This window comes from Lineus longissimus, chromosome 4, assembly GCF_910592395.1.
Source record: "Lineus longissimus chromosome 4, tnLinLong1.2, whole genome shotgun sequence".
Classification (NCBI taxonomy): Eukaryota; Metazoa; Nemertea; class Pilidiophora; order Heteronemertea; family Lineidae; genus Lineus; species Lineus longissimus.
The window spans coordinates 21,320,983-21,335,713 of NC_088311.1; the positions used below are offsets into that span (position 1 = coordinate 21,320,983).

The 14,731-nt window shown below is 39.0% G+C and overlaps 3 protein-coding genes and 1 long non-coding RNA gene across 4 annotated transcripts; 1 reads left to right on the forward strand and 3 right to left on the reverse strand.

The window, feature by feature from the left end:
- Positions 1-2,022: 2,022 nt before the first annotated feature.
- LOC135487269 (uncharacterized) lies at positions 2,023-3,314 on the reverse strand. Its single transcript, XR_010446798.1, has 2 exons — positions 3,227-3,314; positions 2,023-3,037 (listed from the first exon to the last, which is right to left on the reverse strand). It is a non-coding gene; the product is annotated as an uncharacterized LOC135487269 (long non-coding RNA).
- Positions 3,315-3,412: 98 nt separating this feature from the next.
- On the reverse strand, positions 3,413-5,079 carry LOC135486822 (geminin-like). Its single transcript, XM_064769924.1, has 5 exons — positions 5,013-5,079; positions 4,544-4,640; positions 4,345-4,434; positions 3,926-4,097; positions 3,413-3,618 (listed from the first exon to the last, which is right to left on the reverse strand). Exons 2-5 carry the CDS (start codon positions 4,622-4,624, stop codon positions 3,413-3,415), a joined length of 549 nt encoding a protein of 182 aa, XP_064625994.1. The 5' UTR covers positions 4,625-4,640; positions 5,013-5,079.
- Positions 5,080-6,930: 1,851 nt separating this feature from the next.
- Positions 6,931-12,773, reverse strand: LOC135486823 (PCNA-interacting partner-like). The gene is made up of 10 exons (XM_064769925.1): positions 12,677-12,773; positions 10,285-10,383; positions 9,936-10,120; positions 9,406-9,690; positions 8,969-9,145; positions 8,521-8,685; positions 8,162-8,316; positions 7,732-7,897; positions 7,354-7,526; positions 6,931-7,129 (listed from the first exon to the last, which is right to left on the reverse strand). Exons 2-10 carry the CDS (start codon positions 10,364-10,366, stop codon positions 6,931-6,933), a joined length of 1,587 nt encoding a protein of 528 aa, XP_064625995.1. The 5' UTR covers positions 10,367-10,383; positions 12,677-12,773.
- Positions 11,079-14,442, forward strand: LOC135486236 (coiled-coil domain-containing protein 25-like). The gene is made up of 8 exons (XM_064768896.1): positions 11,079-11,191; positions 11,757-11,804; positions 12,180-12,219; positions 12,504-12,555; positions 12,868-12,943; positions 13,241-13,344; positions 13,682-13,933; positions 14,176-14,442. Exons 1-8 carry the CDS (start codon positions 11,167-11,169, stop codon positions 14,206-14,208), a joined length of 630 nt encoding a protein of 209 aa, XP_064624966.1. The 5' UTR covers positions 11,079-11,166; the 3' UTR covers positions 14,209-14,442.
- Positions 14,443-14,731: the final 289 nt, after the last annotated feature.

A 14,731-nucleotide genomic window follows, 5' to 3' on the forward strand; every position in this document is an offset into this window, starting at 1 on the left:
GAGCACAGTCACCTCCAGGTTGTGCATCCTTCCTAAAGACACCTGTACCAAGACAACTCTCCAGTGAGCACAGTCTCCTCCAAGTTGTGCATCCCTCCTAAAGACATATGTCATGGGATAAAGACACCTGCACTGAGACGACTCTCAAATGAGGACGGTCTCCTCCAAGTCGTGAATCCTTCCTAAAGACACCTGTTCCAAGACAACTCTCAAGTAAGCACTGTCTCCTCCAAGTTGTGCATCTCTCCTAAAGACACCTGTCCTGGGACAACTTTCAAGAGAGCACAGTCTCCTCCAAGTTGTGAATCCTTCCTGAAGACACCTGTCTGTCAGCCATTTCTCCCTGGGAATACGAGCCTGAGCTGGATCGTAGGAGTGAAGTGTGACCCCTGATTTCCTCATTATGCAGTCTGCTGGTGATGTCCTTGGTCTCTGTCCTAAAAACAGGGTTCGCCCTCGTCCTTAGTGTGTAGAGATCTGTCACTGTCTAGTGGAATGGTCAGATAGGAAGAGTGGTCACTTTTACTATTGTATAGTCACAATCAGGATGAAAGAAACATTCAAACTGGTCAACTTTCAAAACTGTCACAAGTGTTCTGGTCGGAAGCTCTTTGGACACTGCTTCATAATGTTCTTATTCTATTTGTGTCAGTCCCTCCATTTCCTGAGACAAAACACAAGTGAGGACAATCCTTTGAAGTTGTGAATCATTCCTGAAAACATCTGTATTTGATAGAGGACAATCTCTCCCTCGGAATACAAGGATTCATGTCCTCAAGACGACTAGACAAAGGACATCCACATTTGTCATGCTGAGGACAGTCTCCTCCAGTTTACTTCTCTAGAAACGGGGAGAGTACTGCAGAGAAGTTTGGCCGGGTTTTCCAAGAAGATTGCCCCTGATAACAGTAGTCTCTCCCAATACAAGGACTCCGGTCTTCCAGATGACAGCACGAGTACACAGCTAAGGGACGTCCACAATTGTCAAGATTGAGGAGAGACTCCTCCAGAGAATCCCTCCTGAAGACACTGGTCTCCAATTGTGAAAAGGAAAGTCTCTCCGAATACAAGGACTCCAGATGACAGTACCAGTACAGGCTAGGGACATCCACATTTATTGAGACAGATGAATCCTTCCTAAAGACACCGGTCTCCAATTTTGAAGGACAATCTCTCCCAATACAAGGACTCCTGTTCTCCAAACGACAACAGAGTACAGCCTATATAAACATCCACATTTATCAAGACTGAGGACAGTCTCCTTTAGAGAATCCCTCCTAAAGACACCGGTCTCCAATTATGAAAGGACAATCTCTCCTAATACAAGGACTCCGGTTCTCCAGATGACACCCGAGTACAGCCTATCTGGACATCCACATTTATCAAGACTGAGGACAGTCTCCTTTAAAGAATCCTTCCGGAAGACACCTGTCTCCAATTGTGAAAGGACAATCTCTCTCAATACAAGGACTCCTGTTCTCCAGACGACACCCGAGTACAGCCTATATGGACATCCACATTTATCAAGACTGAGGACAGTCTCCTTCAGAGATTCCTTCCTGAAGACACCAGTCTCCAAATATAAAAGGACAATCTCTCGCAATACAACGACTGTTGTCCTCCAGATGACAGCAGGAGTACAGCCTAGGGAAATCCAGATTTTTGTCAAGGCCAAGACCAGTCTCTTCCAGATTATTTCCCCCGGACACCTGGATGTTCAAAGAGGGTTGCCCATGATTACAAAAGTCAGGGGTTCCAATTGTGGGAGGCCGATATTTCACAATGGTCAAACTCCTCCCCATTGATTTATAAAGAAGCAAGCCATAATGTAAAGGAGAGACGAACACCCAACATCCCGATTATGAGTTTGGTGCTCCAGCTACTATCACTATGCCACCCATCTACCAAGTCTGTCACAACTATCACATCCACACAATCATGTTATCCCTTTCTCACAATAAGCACAAATGAATAACATTTTTGCTATTTGTGAAACGAGGAGAGATTCAGAGATTACACTACTTATCATTATGTACATTTATTATAAAAATATCAATCAGGTCCACTCCTTGGATACATTTAAAAGTGGCATTGAGATCTTGGTGAAATGTCGACCAACAGTTCAGCTCTACGTACAGAAGAAATACATTTTCAAGATCTCGAATTTTGCTTACCATTTTGACAAGCTACATTTGTCTGGTGATTTTGAACATGACTTTCCTCATTACAAGGACACCATAAGACAAGCCGACAGAAAAACATAAGCAAATAAGACACTTTTGTTCTGTGCCATACACTACACTTATCATTTTAGACTGGACAGTATTTGGCCATACAATACATATTGTCCAACAATTCAATTCACCCACTCGGCCTTAGACCATGTGAAGATCACTGAGCTTTGGAGAGGTTTGACTGGTCTCAATGGACCATATGATTCTGAAATTTAACCCTCAGGAGAGTGAAATGGCACTCGTGGGGGAAATCAGTCAATAAATAAAAAAATATCACAGAATTTAAAATGGCTAAAAAATACAGACGATATGTTTTTGCAGGTCAGTTACTGTTTCAATCTATCCTATAATTTCAAAATGAGTAAGTGGCAGTATTAACTTGGATAATACATCTGAAACAAGATTTTAGATGTTCAGAGACTTTGAAATATTCTGTGCTAGTCCCTAATTGACCCTGAACACAAAAATAAAACAGCCGAAATTTGTGACCATGCTTTAATTTCACTGCCCCTTTTAGAAAGGTTTCTGCAGGAAAAAAATCTGGACTTTACATCCAAATCTTTATGACAAGACCATGTACATGAATTTCCCTGAGTTTCTTGACGCTTTACAATACCACAAAAGATTTATGGATCACTGGTTGTATCAGTATCAGTGCTTTCAGAGTCTGACTTCACGTCGTCCTTCATTCCGGCTTCCAATTCAAAAACTCCATCATCATTATCAGTTACTTTTGCTTTCGTTTCATTTCCATCTTCATCGTTTTTGTCTTCATCCTGCTTATCATCATCTTCTGTCAGCATCTGCAATTTTGAAAGATAAGCTTTTCAGAATTTGGCTATGTAGCAAGTGTAGATTAATCTATTCTTGGTATTTTTATATAAGCGCAATGCAGGACTGGTCTTCAAGATATAAAAGCTTAGTGAGGGGGTCCTGGCCTATTTTTTTGGTGCAGTTAGTTCTACAGGGTAACATCAGATGGAGCCACTCACCTTAACGACTGATGCAAAGTATTCAGCCTGCTCTGCTACAGCACTCAGTCTTCTGTTTTCTTCCTTCAAATGATCAATTTTTGTGTGAAGCTGGAAAAGAATGGAAGACAATTACACATTTCTGTTGAGGACATATGGCCAGAGCTCACGGTTCACAGAGACAAAAAAGGGGCTGTTTCCGGGCCCTCAGGTTTGTATCAAATACTGCAAACTGGGTGATTTCGCGTCAAAAATTCTGCATTTGGTGTTGAAATTGGTTATCCCGTCAAATGACTGGTAGAGCAATTTTGATATCTTGGCTTCTCCTACCTTTTCATTTTCATCTAATGCATCAGCTAAAGCAACTCTTCTCTGTTCTGCAACTTCTTCCCAGTAAGACTCAGGCACAGTCTCTGAAAATGTACAAGTTATTGTCTTTTGAAGCAGATCAGTGGCTATAATCATGCAAACATAAGCTATTATTCATGGGTTGATTGGATTCTGTGACTTCCAGGATTTCAAATTGAATTGTCAATAAAGATGTACTTCAAATTGTTCAATTTTAAAATATTGTTTGAAATATTTTATACCAACCCAGAGCAGTACTCTGGTTGCGACACCAAGCTGATGTTGGCAAAATGAGGCATATTGCATTTTACATTGAAAACAATGTAGCGTGGCAACCAAGGTCTTATATAAAATCAAAAGCCTTCAACATACCTTGCACCATTAACTCATAAGCCTCTTTATCTATGGTTTCATTTTCCGGCTCAGGGTCATGAAATATTTTGAGTTCCGATGCTGGTCTTGGTTTAATGACTTTGGCAACTTTTGTTGGTGTACCCTCGCTCTGGTTTTCGTCATCGAGTTTCCGTTTTTGGCTTTTCTTGGGCTGGAAGTGAAGCTACATCTTTACAAACGCATACCTGTACCAGTAAACTCAAAATTGTAAAGAACCAGTTTTCTTTGAGTTTGATAGGGGTCTCTAATACATGTACTTCTGAAGAAAATGAACATTTACGGCTGTCAGTCACACGTAGTGACAGGTGGAGTCAGGAAACAAATTTCTCTTTCCCTAACATGATCAAGAGGAAATCCGATTCAACAGAAGAAGAATATGAGAGTGTTTAGAAACTTACTGTGAAGAAATTTTCTCTTCTGTTTCCAACAACTTGCTTGGTATTGTGTGCAGATGGCTGTAGTGTCTTCAGTCCTGGTCGTTTTTTGATCTAATTGGAGTGAAATGAGTTAGAAAATAAATAGAATGCAGAGAAAATAGTAAAAAGTACAATTGTTTGTATGGCAAAGAACAACGAATTTAGAAGAGTCATACCTTACCTTGCCACTCCTTGATGGTTTCTTTCCATTTCCAAGATTAGCTGTATTTAATGTAGACACGCGTATTGAGTTTTCAGACATCTTTGATTTTTAGGGCCTGTAAAAATGAAGACGAAAATGATTGATGAGTGGTCATGAAATATACAAAAACGACACCCTTTGAGTTTGATCATCAACCAAATTTATAACATATTGATTTGGGAGTCTATCGTGAGTGCTCTTGGTGTGGACTCTGTTGATTCCTAGATCACGACTCACAACTAAATACCCGGCTACATTTAAAGCGTTGTCATTTCGCCGAAACGACTCCGCAAAATCCGGTAAGCCAGGTTTTTTGGACAAACCGAAAATCGGCCTTCACAAAAAGGTCAGATTCTTGACGATTAACGCGTCTTAAGACAAAAAAATAAATTCAATGCAATCTGCAATAAATATCTAACATCAGAAATAAAATTCATGAAAATACTACCGTTGTGGAACGAGTTATCGAAGATTTTTGTAAGAAAAGGCAAACAAACAACTTCTCGAATTTCGCGCACTTGCCTGGTAGCTGATCCTTCTGTATGCATGGAGAGTACGAATGTACATGTCGTGTCAAGAACGCGGCACACAATTATATGGGATGCAAAAACTGTAAAAATCAGGGCAAACTAATATATAGGGTGCAAACACCGTAAAAACTACAAAAACATATCTGGAACCCAATGATAGGCAATAGATAATGAATATACATATAATAACCCCTAGTGTCTTTGCAATAGAAAGGATCATGATCATAGACTAATAGATGATTCCCATGACACAATGGAAAGATGACAGACTAATCGGGTAACACAGAAGGTCTAGGCCTCCAAGCATTTACTGCATTGCGGAGTACCGGGGGATGCGTGGAGCAGCTTCTAAGTTAAAACACTTAACCACAAAGTGGCTCATAAGGGATTCTTCATCGTCCAGAAAACAACACGACAACATGATTTATGAAATGCATCTTTGATATATTTGAAATAAATTAGTATAAAATTAGAAGATCATGAAATGATGAAATAAAAGTACTTTTAATCTTTGATCCAAAATACAAAGGGAAATGTTCTTACATCAATTGCAGAATCAATTGTTTTGTTCTTTTTTGGAGGGAATTTATTGCAAATTTTTATCACATTTGCTCTTTCAAAGGGTCATAATACAAAACTCCTGATGATTATCATTTGCAGGCTTGTCATGTGATCAAAATTATATAAGGTGATTGCGATGTGATGTATGGCACCCTTTTGAAAATAAAAACACATGTTCATTAATACTGCCTTGACACTAAAGACAAAAAGGCATTTGACTATTTCAGGATCAGTTCCTCTTCATAATTCTTGGATATGAATCCTTTTATTTTCCATTCACATGATAATAAAATACAACACAACCTATAAAATACAACACAACCTAATGTCATTTACGTGACAATAATTAATATAAGATACATTTAAATTTAAAATAAATTATCATAAATTTACACATGATAGATAGATCCATGGTGTCTTCCAGAATCGAAGAAGAAAACATATGGATTGCAACATTAACAATCTCAACCCCAACTCCAACAATCTCTCCCCAATTTCCAGACTGATATAAGAAAAGTTCTGATTCCACAAACCTGTTTATATTGCCACAGATCAAAACTTTATTAGAGTCTGAAAAAGTCAGTCAATCTTTTTTGCCCTTTGGAAATCTCAGGGACCTTACTCTTTTTACTCTTTTGGGCAACAGGTGCCCTCTTGACCTTTTTAGCAGCAGTAACCTTTGGCTCCTCTGAAGAGTCCTTTTTCCTTTTCCTCGATCCAACACCTACTTTAGGATTTAATTTTTCTTTCAAACACAACCCTGAATCCTTATTTGAATCACATTTTGAAAATGTTTCATTGTCTATTTGCAATATTACGACGTTCTCTTGGTCCAATCGTGACTCAACTGGTTTGCTGTGTAACTTTTCTTTCTTGCTATTCAAGAGTGATGATCTGACATCATTGCTAGAAAAAGGATAAACGAAGAAATTAGAGTTTGTCAAATATTACAAGATGCACTAACTTACATTTTTTTGGCATTGTGGGGATTAAAAAGCTCCTATGGGCTTCATACATGTATATCCTCAACCAAGATTGTCCATAAGCGTCCACAATCATTTTTTACGCAAGGGGTGGAAGGCGGTGGGGAGACAACTGTGAGCTGGCAAATTTTCTGAAGAGAATTTCATCAGCATACACTTACCATCGATTTCTTTCCTTTTCAATCAATTTAATCTCTTTTTCAGACAGAATGTGAGAGTCTTTGTTGATGCCAATGTCATCTTTTGACCCAGCCCAGTCCATGCATGATTGGAACCTTGGTACCACCGGCTTCTAAAAATGAATGCATATATTCAATTTGATATTGATGAAAGTACATGTAGTTTTAAAATGAACAAACAAAGTTTTTTTGACAACACATGTCCATGTACATACCTTTGGTGTGTCACCATGGAATTTGGCCTTCAAACGATGGGCAAGTGGTGCATTAAGCTCTGGCTCGTCAACAATTTCATCCAAATTTTCTGGCGATCTAAAATGAACAAGACAGCGTCACTTTTAACATAAATTTTCTGGGTTTAAGGAGAACTATTTTACTTCTAGGATGTTTTTTTGGGCTTGCCTAGGTTTTACTTCATATCGAAATATGCTTAAACCACTGTACCACTGGTATCCTCTGGCGAGTTAACTGTTTGGTAGTCTTTACTCAGATGATCCAGTGTTGTAAAAAATTGAAGGAAAACTCCAAGAACAAACCTGAATTTTGAAAGCAGACAAGGGAATCTTATTGGTGTCTTTTGACTGGACATGATGTCACTGAGTATGTAAGCCGCTTTACTGGTAAATGGTAACGTAGATTCCTCATCTGTTAATGCTCTGAACACTTTTAGAGTTTTCCTTCCGAGAGCAGATCCACCTTCACTTGCTTTCTAGAATAAGAGTTTGAGACTTATCCGTTTTTTAGGCAAAGATTGGAAGATGCATGTTTCTAAAACATAAGGAATCGAACACTGAGGTTGTAGGGCAAGAGATAACAATCCCACGAGGGTGGAGCTTAAGTATTAGAGTTTGCAGCAGATGAGCACACACGCTATTCAAAGAAGCGATCTCTCTGAAGAAAGTTTTCACACTAACCCTTTCCGGGCTGCATCCATACAGCTCTTCCACATTTTCGCTCAAAGTAAGAGCATCTTTTGTAATTGTTTCTGCCACCCTCTCCACAGAGTCTGTCTTAATCAGAGTCTCTTTACATTTCACTATGGCATTCTTGATAACCCTAATGACTTTTGATATTGAAGTCCTGCAAAAGATGAATAAGATGCTTTAAAAAAGGACAGTTGTAGCTGTGATGTTTTAGTTCTGTACGCACTACATTTACTGCAACCATGTTGGGCTTTGTCAAGCTGTGGACATTATCATACAAAGCTTTGTCTGACTAATTCATCATTCTGACATGGCAACACCACACAGGCAACATACGCCCAGAATGAAAGATGACAAATCCTACATCTCTTGAGATGAAGAAAACACACCAAAAAACACACTAGAAAAGAGAACCACGTACTTGACATCAGGCTCTTCCTCCGCAAACATCTGCAGCTTGTGAATGAGATCAGTAAAGTCACCCAGACCCTTGACATGAGGTCCAAGGGGCGAGTTTGGGTCTGGGGCATAACTCCGACCACCAAGACGTATCTTCATGACATAGGATAGGGCAACCTGAAATGTGACGAGATTACGACGTTACATACAAGGTAATGGTCAACAATGGATCAGATGTTGAGGAGTTAGTACATTATTAGTGAACAGATGACAGAAAGATGGACTTTGCCACAACCAGTAAACTAGTCTTTTCCCTCAGATGTTAAAAGGGGACAATCTTTTTAGCTGAGCAGAACTGAAGTGAGTAAACCAGTCACTTACTTGGCACATGGACATATTCTTTTCTTTGGCGACTCTCTTGATATCGGTGAAAGCCTGCTGGTCTAATTCCCGGTCTGGGATGTTGATAACTCTGGCGAGCGACAGTTCATTTCTTGAGTTGACCAATAGGTGGAGGTAAGAAACAAATATGCCTCGGACATGACCCTGAAAGTAATTGTACAAATGAGTGAAAAGTGTCAGAAATGGGGACAATGCTGTGGGGAAAATTTTCAGCGAAAAAGATTCTGTCCATCAATCAGAAGGACCATCAGTGGTTCTAAGTAGTTTTGAGAAGTGAAACACAAGCTCAGACCAAGACATAATATAGAGTAGGGCCTACTTTTGTTAGGTTTTTACTTTTCACACATGCTGGTTGTGCAACTAACATGCTTTGGTAGCTAACATGCTTTTAACAACCTGGCCCTGCTGTAATTACAAAAAGCCATACCTCAGTCACTGATATTGGAGAGGTGGAAGGTCCGTGTTTCTTGAGCAAAGCTATGATGTCATCCACATCTGCTACATCTTCTGTCATGATGTTTACGTCACCCCCTTCATTTAACTCTTCTTCACATGTTAGTTTCACCAAAGCTTTTCCCCTGCACACAAACTGTAGCATTTCTTTCTAAAAAAGAAATTGGGATAAATCTGATCAGATAGATTTGATGAGGTAATGGCATCGACAGATCATAAGTAAGGTTCTCAGATTGCATCATTTCAAGGTAGCCAGCTACTTGGGCATTTGAAACAGCTCAACCTCCCTATCAAACGTCTGTAGGCAACTAATTTCATTTCATAGCCCCTAGAATCTTTTTATTTTCTACGCTACAAATTTTTGGGGTAGAAGTATTCGCATCTGCACAACATGCTCCTAAATTTGCTTACCTCAAGATCTGTGGATGGAGCTTGAAGGAGTATGAAGTTGGACCCTTCAAAGACGGATTCCACCACATCGAGACAGCTATTGTCTAGAACTGCTCGGAATAAATCGGCCATGTCATATACGTTGCAACTTTGAAGAAATTCTTTATAGGCATCAAAGAGCTTTGATAATTCCTCATCAATGTCATCAAAGAGATCTTCCGATTCTACATTTGTAAGTTTCTTCTTGTTGATTTTTCTGGACATCTCTAATACTTTACTCATTTCAACGTCAAAGTCGCCAATATTCTGAAATGATCAATGAGAAAATCTTGAAACCCAAAATAAAGGCCAGGATAGAGAAAGTAATAGACTGAGCATAAAGCACCAGATTAAGACAAGCAGCGGGGTATCCCCCCCCCCCATGTATTACACAGCATGCAGAGAATGATCATCATACCGTGATTGCGTGAAACCTCCCATACATTGTTTGGGTTTGTCATAGTGTTAGCCCTGACCCTTACTGTAAAAATCTCCTCACTCAAGCAACTTACCTGTTTGTTCATTTCTGCAAGACACAGCTGAATGGCTATCAAATGGTCTTCATGGCTCAGTAAAATCTGACGCTCATTTTTCTCAAGTCTTGCTTGCTTATACGCTGTCATAAATAGACCAGGTAAGGTGGTCACTCGGTGGTGTGTAAATCTCCTTGGGTCACCCAATAACTTACATGGGCTGCCTGAAATAAAGTAATACAAAAATATATATGCACAAGAGTTGTATTTATTGGTGAATCTCACTCACACCATCGGATTCTTTTCCTTGAGAATTTATTGCCTCTTGGTAATACCAAATAAAAAGATTTCCACCCGAAACTTTGCAAACACTCTCTTACAGTCTTACCATCTTTTGTCAGTTTGTCGAGTATTCTTGAAATGTTTTCTCCCTCACACTCACAGGCATCAGCGAGTACGAACACACTCATGCTTTTTACTGCTAGATCTGAAGAAAAGCAAGAGCATACCTCAAATCAGACATTGTCAAAAAAGAGGAGAAAAAATTTGCAATTCTGAAAAGGCTGAACTGTAAATTCTGTGGGACATGTGGAAGGAAAGGGGACTATTCCAATCCAAAGGGTTGGTTGACCATAGGAGGCACCACCACTGTACATTGTACTGGCATTGGGCTTGGCCTGTACTGGCTGTAAAGTGTAAGTGAAGTCAGTAGGCCTAGTCTTACTTTTTTAGAGAACTTTTTCAAGCTTTTGTCCATCATTGGCCGATTGGGCAAGTTTATTCAGTTCAATTTCGGGTCGAGGCGAGGCGAAATTGGTCAGGGAAGATTCCCAAAACAAGAAAATTTACCTGGCGATGATTGAAAAACGATGAAAAGCGGATTAAAATGGAATTTATGTTGTGTTTATGTTATTGGGTGTTTTTGTTTGGCTTTTAAACTGCCCTCTAAATTTCCGACCAATCAGCATCGAGCAACAAATATATAGGCTGTACCAAAAATGAAACTGGTTCATTTTATCTCTATATTACCTCAAATATATACTAAATTTTACTCGAACGAACCAAAATAAAAAACCCACTTGCAACCATCTATTTGTTATCAAAGGAACGAATTTTATATTTAAAAAAAAGTGATTTCGGTTGGTGCACAACAACACATAAATTGTGAAGTGACGGCGACGGTGGATTGGAAAATTTCAGTTCTTCAGTTTCCAGCCAGAAAAAAAAAATTGTCCCGTTTTTCTCAAAAAATCCTTCTACCACACTCAAAATGGTGTTTTATTTCACAAGTAACGGTAAATCATCAAGATAATCACTTAATCTACCTGTAAATCCACCTTGAAGCGAGACACTATCTTGAAACAGACTTATACTCGCCTATAGTAATGATGACTGAATGGTCGTACTAATTACCGACCGTAACCGACGAGACCCGACTACTAGCCTATGTCCTTTTTATAAGTTAATGTCACCACAGGCCACTGAATTAAGTGTCAGTAGTAAGGGGTCAAAACATTGTAGAAGGGTTCAGGTAGAAGACGGAGCAAGATGTCCAAGAGGGAGCAAGAAAGAAGGCTCGGAAGAGACTGATAGTGATGATTCTATTCTTAATTCTACGTTAACCCTACGTGTTCATGTCCTGGGCATTTTACATTCTTTTAACCACTAACTGATCCATGATTTAGTCGCCAGGCCGATTTCTTCAAAGTTTAGTTTTTCTTGGTCTGCGACCCAACATCATGATTTCTATGTAACATTTTTCGTCAATCAAATCCTGGTATACTATATAGGCCCATAGACAGTATAGTATCAGACTTCTAAAAGTAATTCCTGTTATTATCTCTTTCTCTTTGATTCCAGTTGTCCTTCCATCTCATCTTATCTACATGGGATTGGATAAACATGAAAGTGAGTCACCATTGTTGCTCGTTAAATATGCAACCGTCAAGCTGTTATGTCAAGTTTTGATTAATAAAAAATCCCTGCAGTGAGCAAAAACCCTGTGCCTAGTTATCTTTGGGGGGGGGGGCGACTCTGCACTCATGTTGATTTAGCTGGGACTAAAATATAGGCCAGCACCAGGTTCTTTCGAAATACAAGTCTTCGATGTCAGTTTCTTATCTGTAGCTCGATTTTTACTGGACATACCGTATATTAGACTGGTCGTTTGCTCCAATTGGCAAATTTGCATACTGTATCTTTTTCCATCCTGAACTTCCTGATGAAAACAAAATCTTCAGAAAGACAACTAAATAGTACAATTTACCCCCATTATGATTTCAGATGAGGAACTCATAAAATGGGGCTGGCCAGAAGATGTTTGGTAAGAAAGAGTTTATACTGCTTTTGGACAAAGGTGTTCTTATACAATACTAGTGAGCTTCTACATCATTCACAAATTATAATCATAATTTTTGAGCATCCATTGTGGAAGCTCACTGTTGTGTTGTAGATAAAAATTTACAATTTAGCTGTTGTTCCAATTGACTTCTGTCATTTGGAGACAGATGACAACAAATAAAAAATTACCATCCTGGCAAATCATACCTTTCTGACCTTTGACATTCATATTCTACAAATTATTTATTTCTACTGTTCATTTTTCAGGTTCCATGTTGATAAACTATCATCTGCTCATGTTTATCTCAGGTTGAATAAAGTAAGTAAAATTAAGATGGGTGAGACCTACAACCATCACATGTACTGCCATTACCAAGTTTGAGAATGCAGAGGAAGAAGAAGTATGATGATCTGCAACTGTGAACTGGTTTGACAATTACCTCTCGAGTAGCCCACCCACTACTGCCATGTTCATGATGAGATCCACTTCCTAATGGGTCAGAGAACTTTGATTTGATTCAAGAATTCAATCTTCCTTGTTCTTGACATCTTCTGAAACATATCAAGAGTGTAATATTTATAAATTTGAATGACCATTATGTGTACTGAAGATTCATTCTATTTTGTACAGGGAGAGACAATTGACTCATTGCCAGAAGCTGTATTGGTTGACTGCGCCCAACTTGTAAAAGGAAACAGTATACAAGGTAATAGTCCAGCCTATAAGGTAAAGTGGTACAATAATAGCCCCTGTACAATTGTAGCTACTAGAGTGTGAAAATTGGCTGGTAGTACACATAAATGCACTCTGAGGCTAGTATGATTGCACCACCTTGTCTTACCGTCTATAAATGGAGCTAATTTCAACAAAAAGGGAAAGTACAAACTGCTGGTTGGAAGTATAGTACGGTAGTTAAAGGAGTAGTCGGGAAATTTCATAAGGCTGGATTAATGAACAATTTACTTTTTTTTCACTTCTAACTAGACGGCCTCCTTTCATTCAGGTTGTAAATCGAATAACATAGATGTAGTGTACACACCATGGGAGAACCTCAAGAAGACAGCTGGCATGGATGTCGGACAAGTTGGATTCTTCAAAGCTAAGGAGGTAGACTATGATGAATGATATCAGAAATTTATAAGGCGAGCAAGCTTATATATGTTTGGAAATATCCAGATGTACCTGACCTGACTGAGGAGACGTTTGGTTTGCTGCTACTGTAAACGGTGAAATTTTCTTGAGCATTTTATTTTTTGTAAACGCACTGTCTTGCACAAGAGATGCCAGAAGTTGATGGCAAGTGGTTTCAGGGTGCTTTTCTGAGTGGGTTTTGCCCACGAAGAAATTAATTGAGGTGATGATCAATTGATGGAAATTAAATTTCTGTCTATTGACTATCCCAAATGAAATGCTTAGTTAAGGAAAAACTATTCAATATTTTCAGGTAAAAACGATACACGTCGAAAAAAAAATGAATGAAATATTGAATAGACTGAATAAAACCAAAGAAGAAAAGCTAAATGAAGACTTTCGTGGCTTGAGAGAAAAACGAGACGTAGAGGAACGAACGAGTTTAAAAGCTGTCCAACGAGACCTTAGAGAGAAAGAGAAAGCTGAAAAGAAGCGGAAACAGGAAGAAGCAGAATTAAGAAGTTACTCAAGTTTACATAAAGAAGAAAATATGACGTCTAATCAAGTAAGTTGTGGGCACCTACTTCAATGTATCATTAAATTTGTGTCATTGCATTTGCTGTCTAATTCCAATAGCGTGAAACAAGCGTTTTACCAATTAGACTGCCTGTAGACATCGTAAAAAGCGGGGGAAATCAGTAAAGGTGAAGATTTTCATTTGTACATAATAGTCACATCCAGTTTGGTCCATTGAAATGTGACTCTGCTGTGAATAAAATTATTATATCGCACTCCTTGCTTTTTCAGGATGATGGAAATGATTCTGACGACTTTATCTAAAGTGCACCATGTTAAAAGACACTGACACAAGGGAACGTCTGGTTTTTTGCCCGGGTGTTATAGACTTGAGTCCAGAATGATGGGTTTTGTTCCAGGTGATCTTAGCGGGCTGTGTCGGTACAAAATGAAATATGATAATCAGCCAAATCTTAAGCTAAAGCAAGCGATCTTCTTTTTATCAGATTGATAGTAAATGTAAATCTGCATATCTGCTTGTCAATAAATTTATTTTATGCAAAATTATTCGTATCTGGTCTTTTTTCATGGTGATAGTATTCAGAGGGCTGATTTACTTGCAGCATGATTAAAATCAACTTGTGAGAGTGATCTTCCTGGATGCCCAATCTTGTTCAGCCAGCCAATCACCAGTAGGGACATTGGAGAGTCCAGGACTAAGATCTTTCAGTCAACTGTGTGTTGTCCCAGCATCTGTGGGGACATTGCAGTGACAAGGACTGGAACTCTTAAGTCCACTGCGTGTTGTCCTTGTGGGCACATCGCAAAGACCAGTAAAAGTTGTCCA

Coding starts and splice junctions, on each gene's coding strand:
- LOC135486822 (XM_064769924.1), bottom strand. CDS start 4,624: ATGTCTGAAAACTCAATACGCGTGTCTACATTAAATACAGCTAATCTT. Junction 4,435..4,543: donor AACCATCAAGGAGTGGCAAG/GTAAGGTATGAC, acceptor CACTCCAATTAG/ATCAAAAAACGACCAGGACT. Junction 4,098..4,344: donor GAAGAGAAAATTTCTTCACA/GTAAGTTTCTAA, acceptor CTTCACTTCCAG/CCCAAGAAAAGCCAAAAACG.
- LOC135486823 (XM_064769925.1), bottom strand. CDS start 10,366: ATGAGTGTGTTCGTACTCGCTGATGCCTGTGAGTGTGAGGGAGAAAAC. Junction 8,686..8,968: donor CTCCAATATCAGTGACTGAG/GTATGGCTTTTT, acceptor AATTACTTTCAG/GGTCATGTCCGAGGCATATT. Junction 7,130..7,353: donor TGTCTGCTTTCAAAATTCAG/GTTTGTTCTTGG, acceptor TGTTCATTTTAG/ATCGCCAGAAAATTTGGATG.
- LOC135486236 (XM_064768896.1), top strand. CDS start 11,167: ATGGTGTTTTATTTCACAAGTAACG. Junction 12,944..13,240: donor AAAAGGAAACAGTATACAAG/GTAATAGTCCAG, acceptor CCTTTCATTCAG/GTTGTAAATCGAATAACATA. Junction 13,345..13,681: donor GATTCTTCAAAGCTAAGGAG/GTAGACTATGAT, acceptor CAATATTTTCAG/GTAAAAACGATACACGTCGA.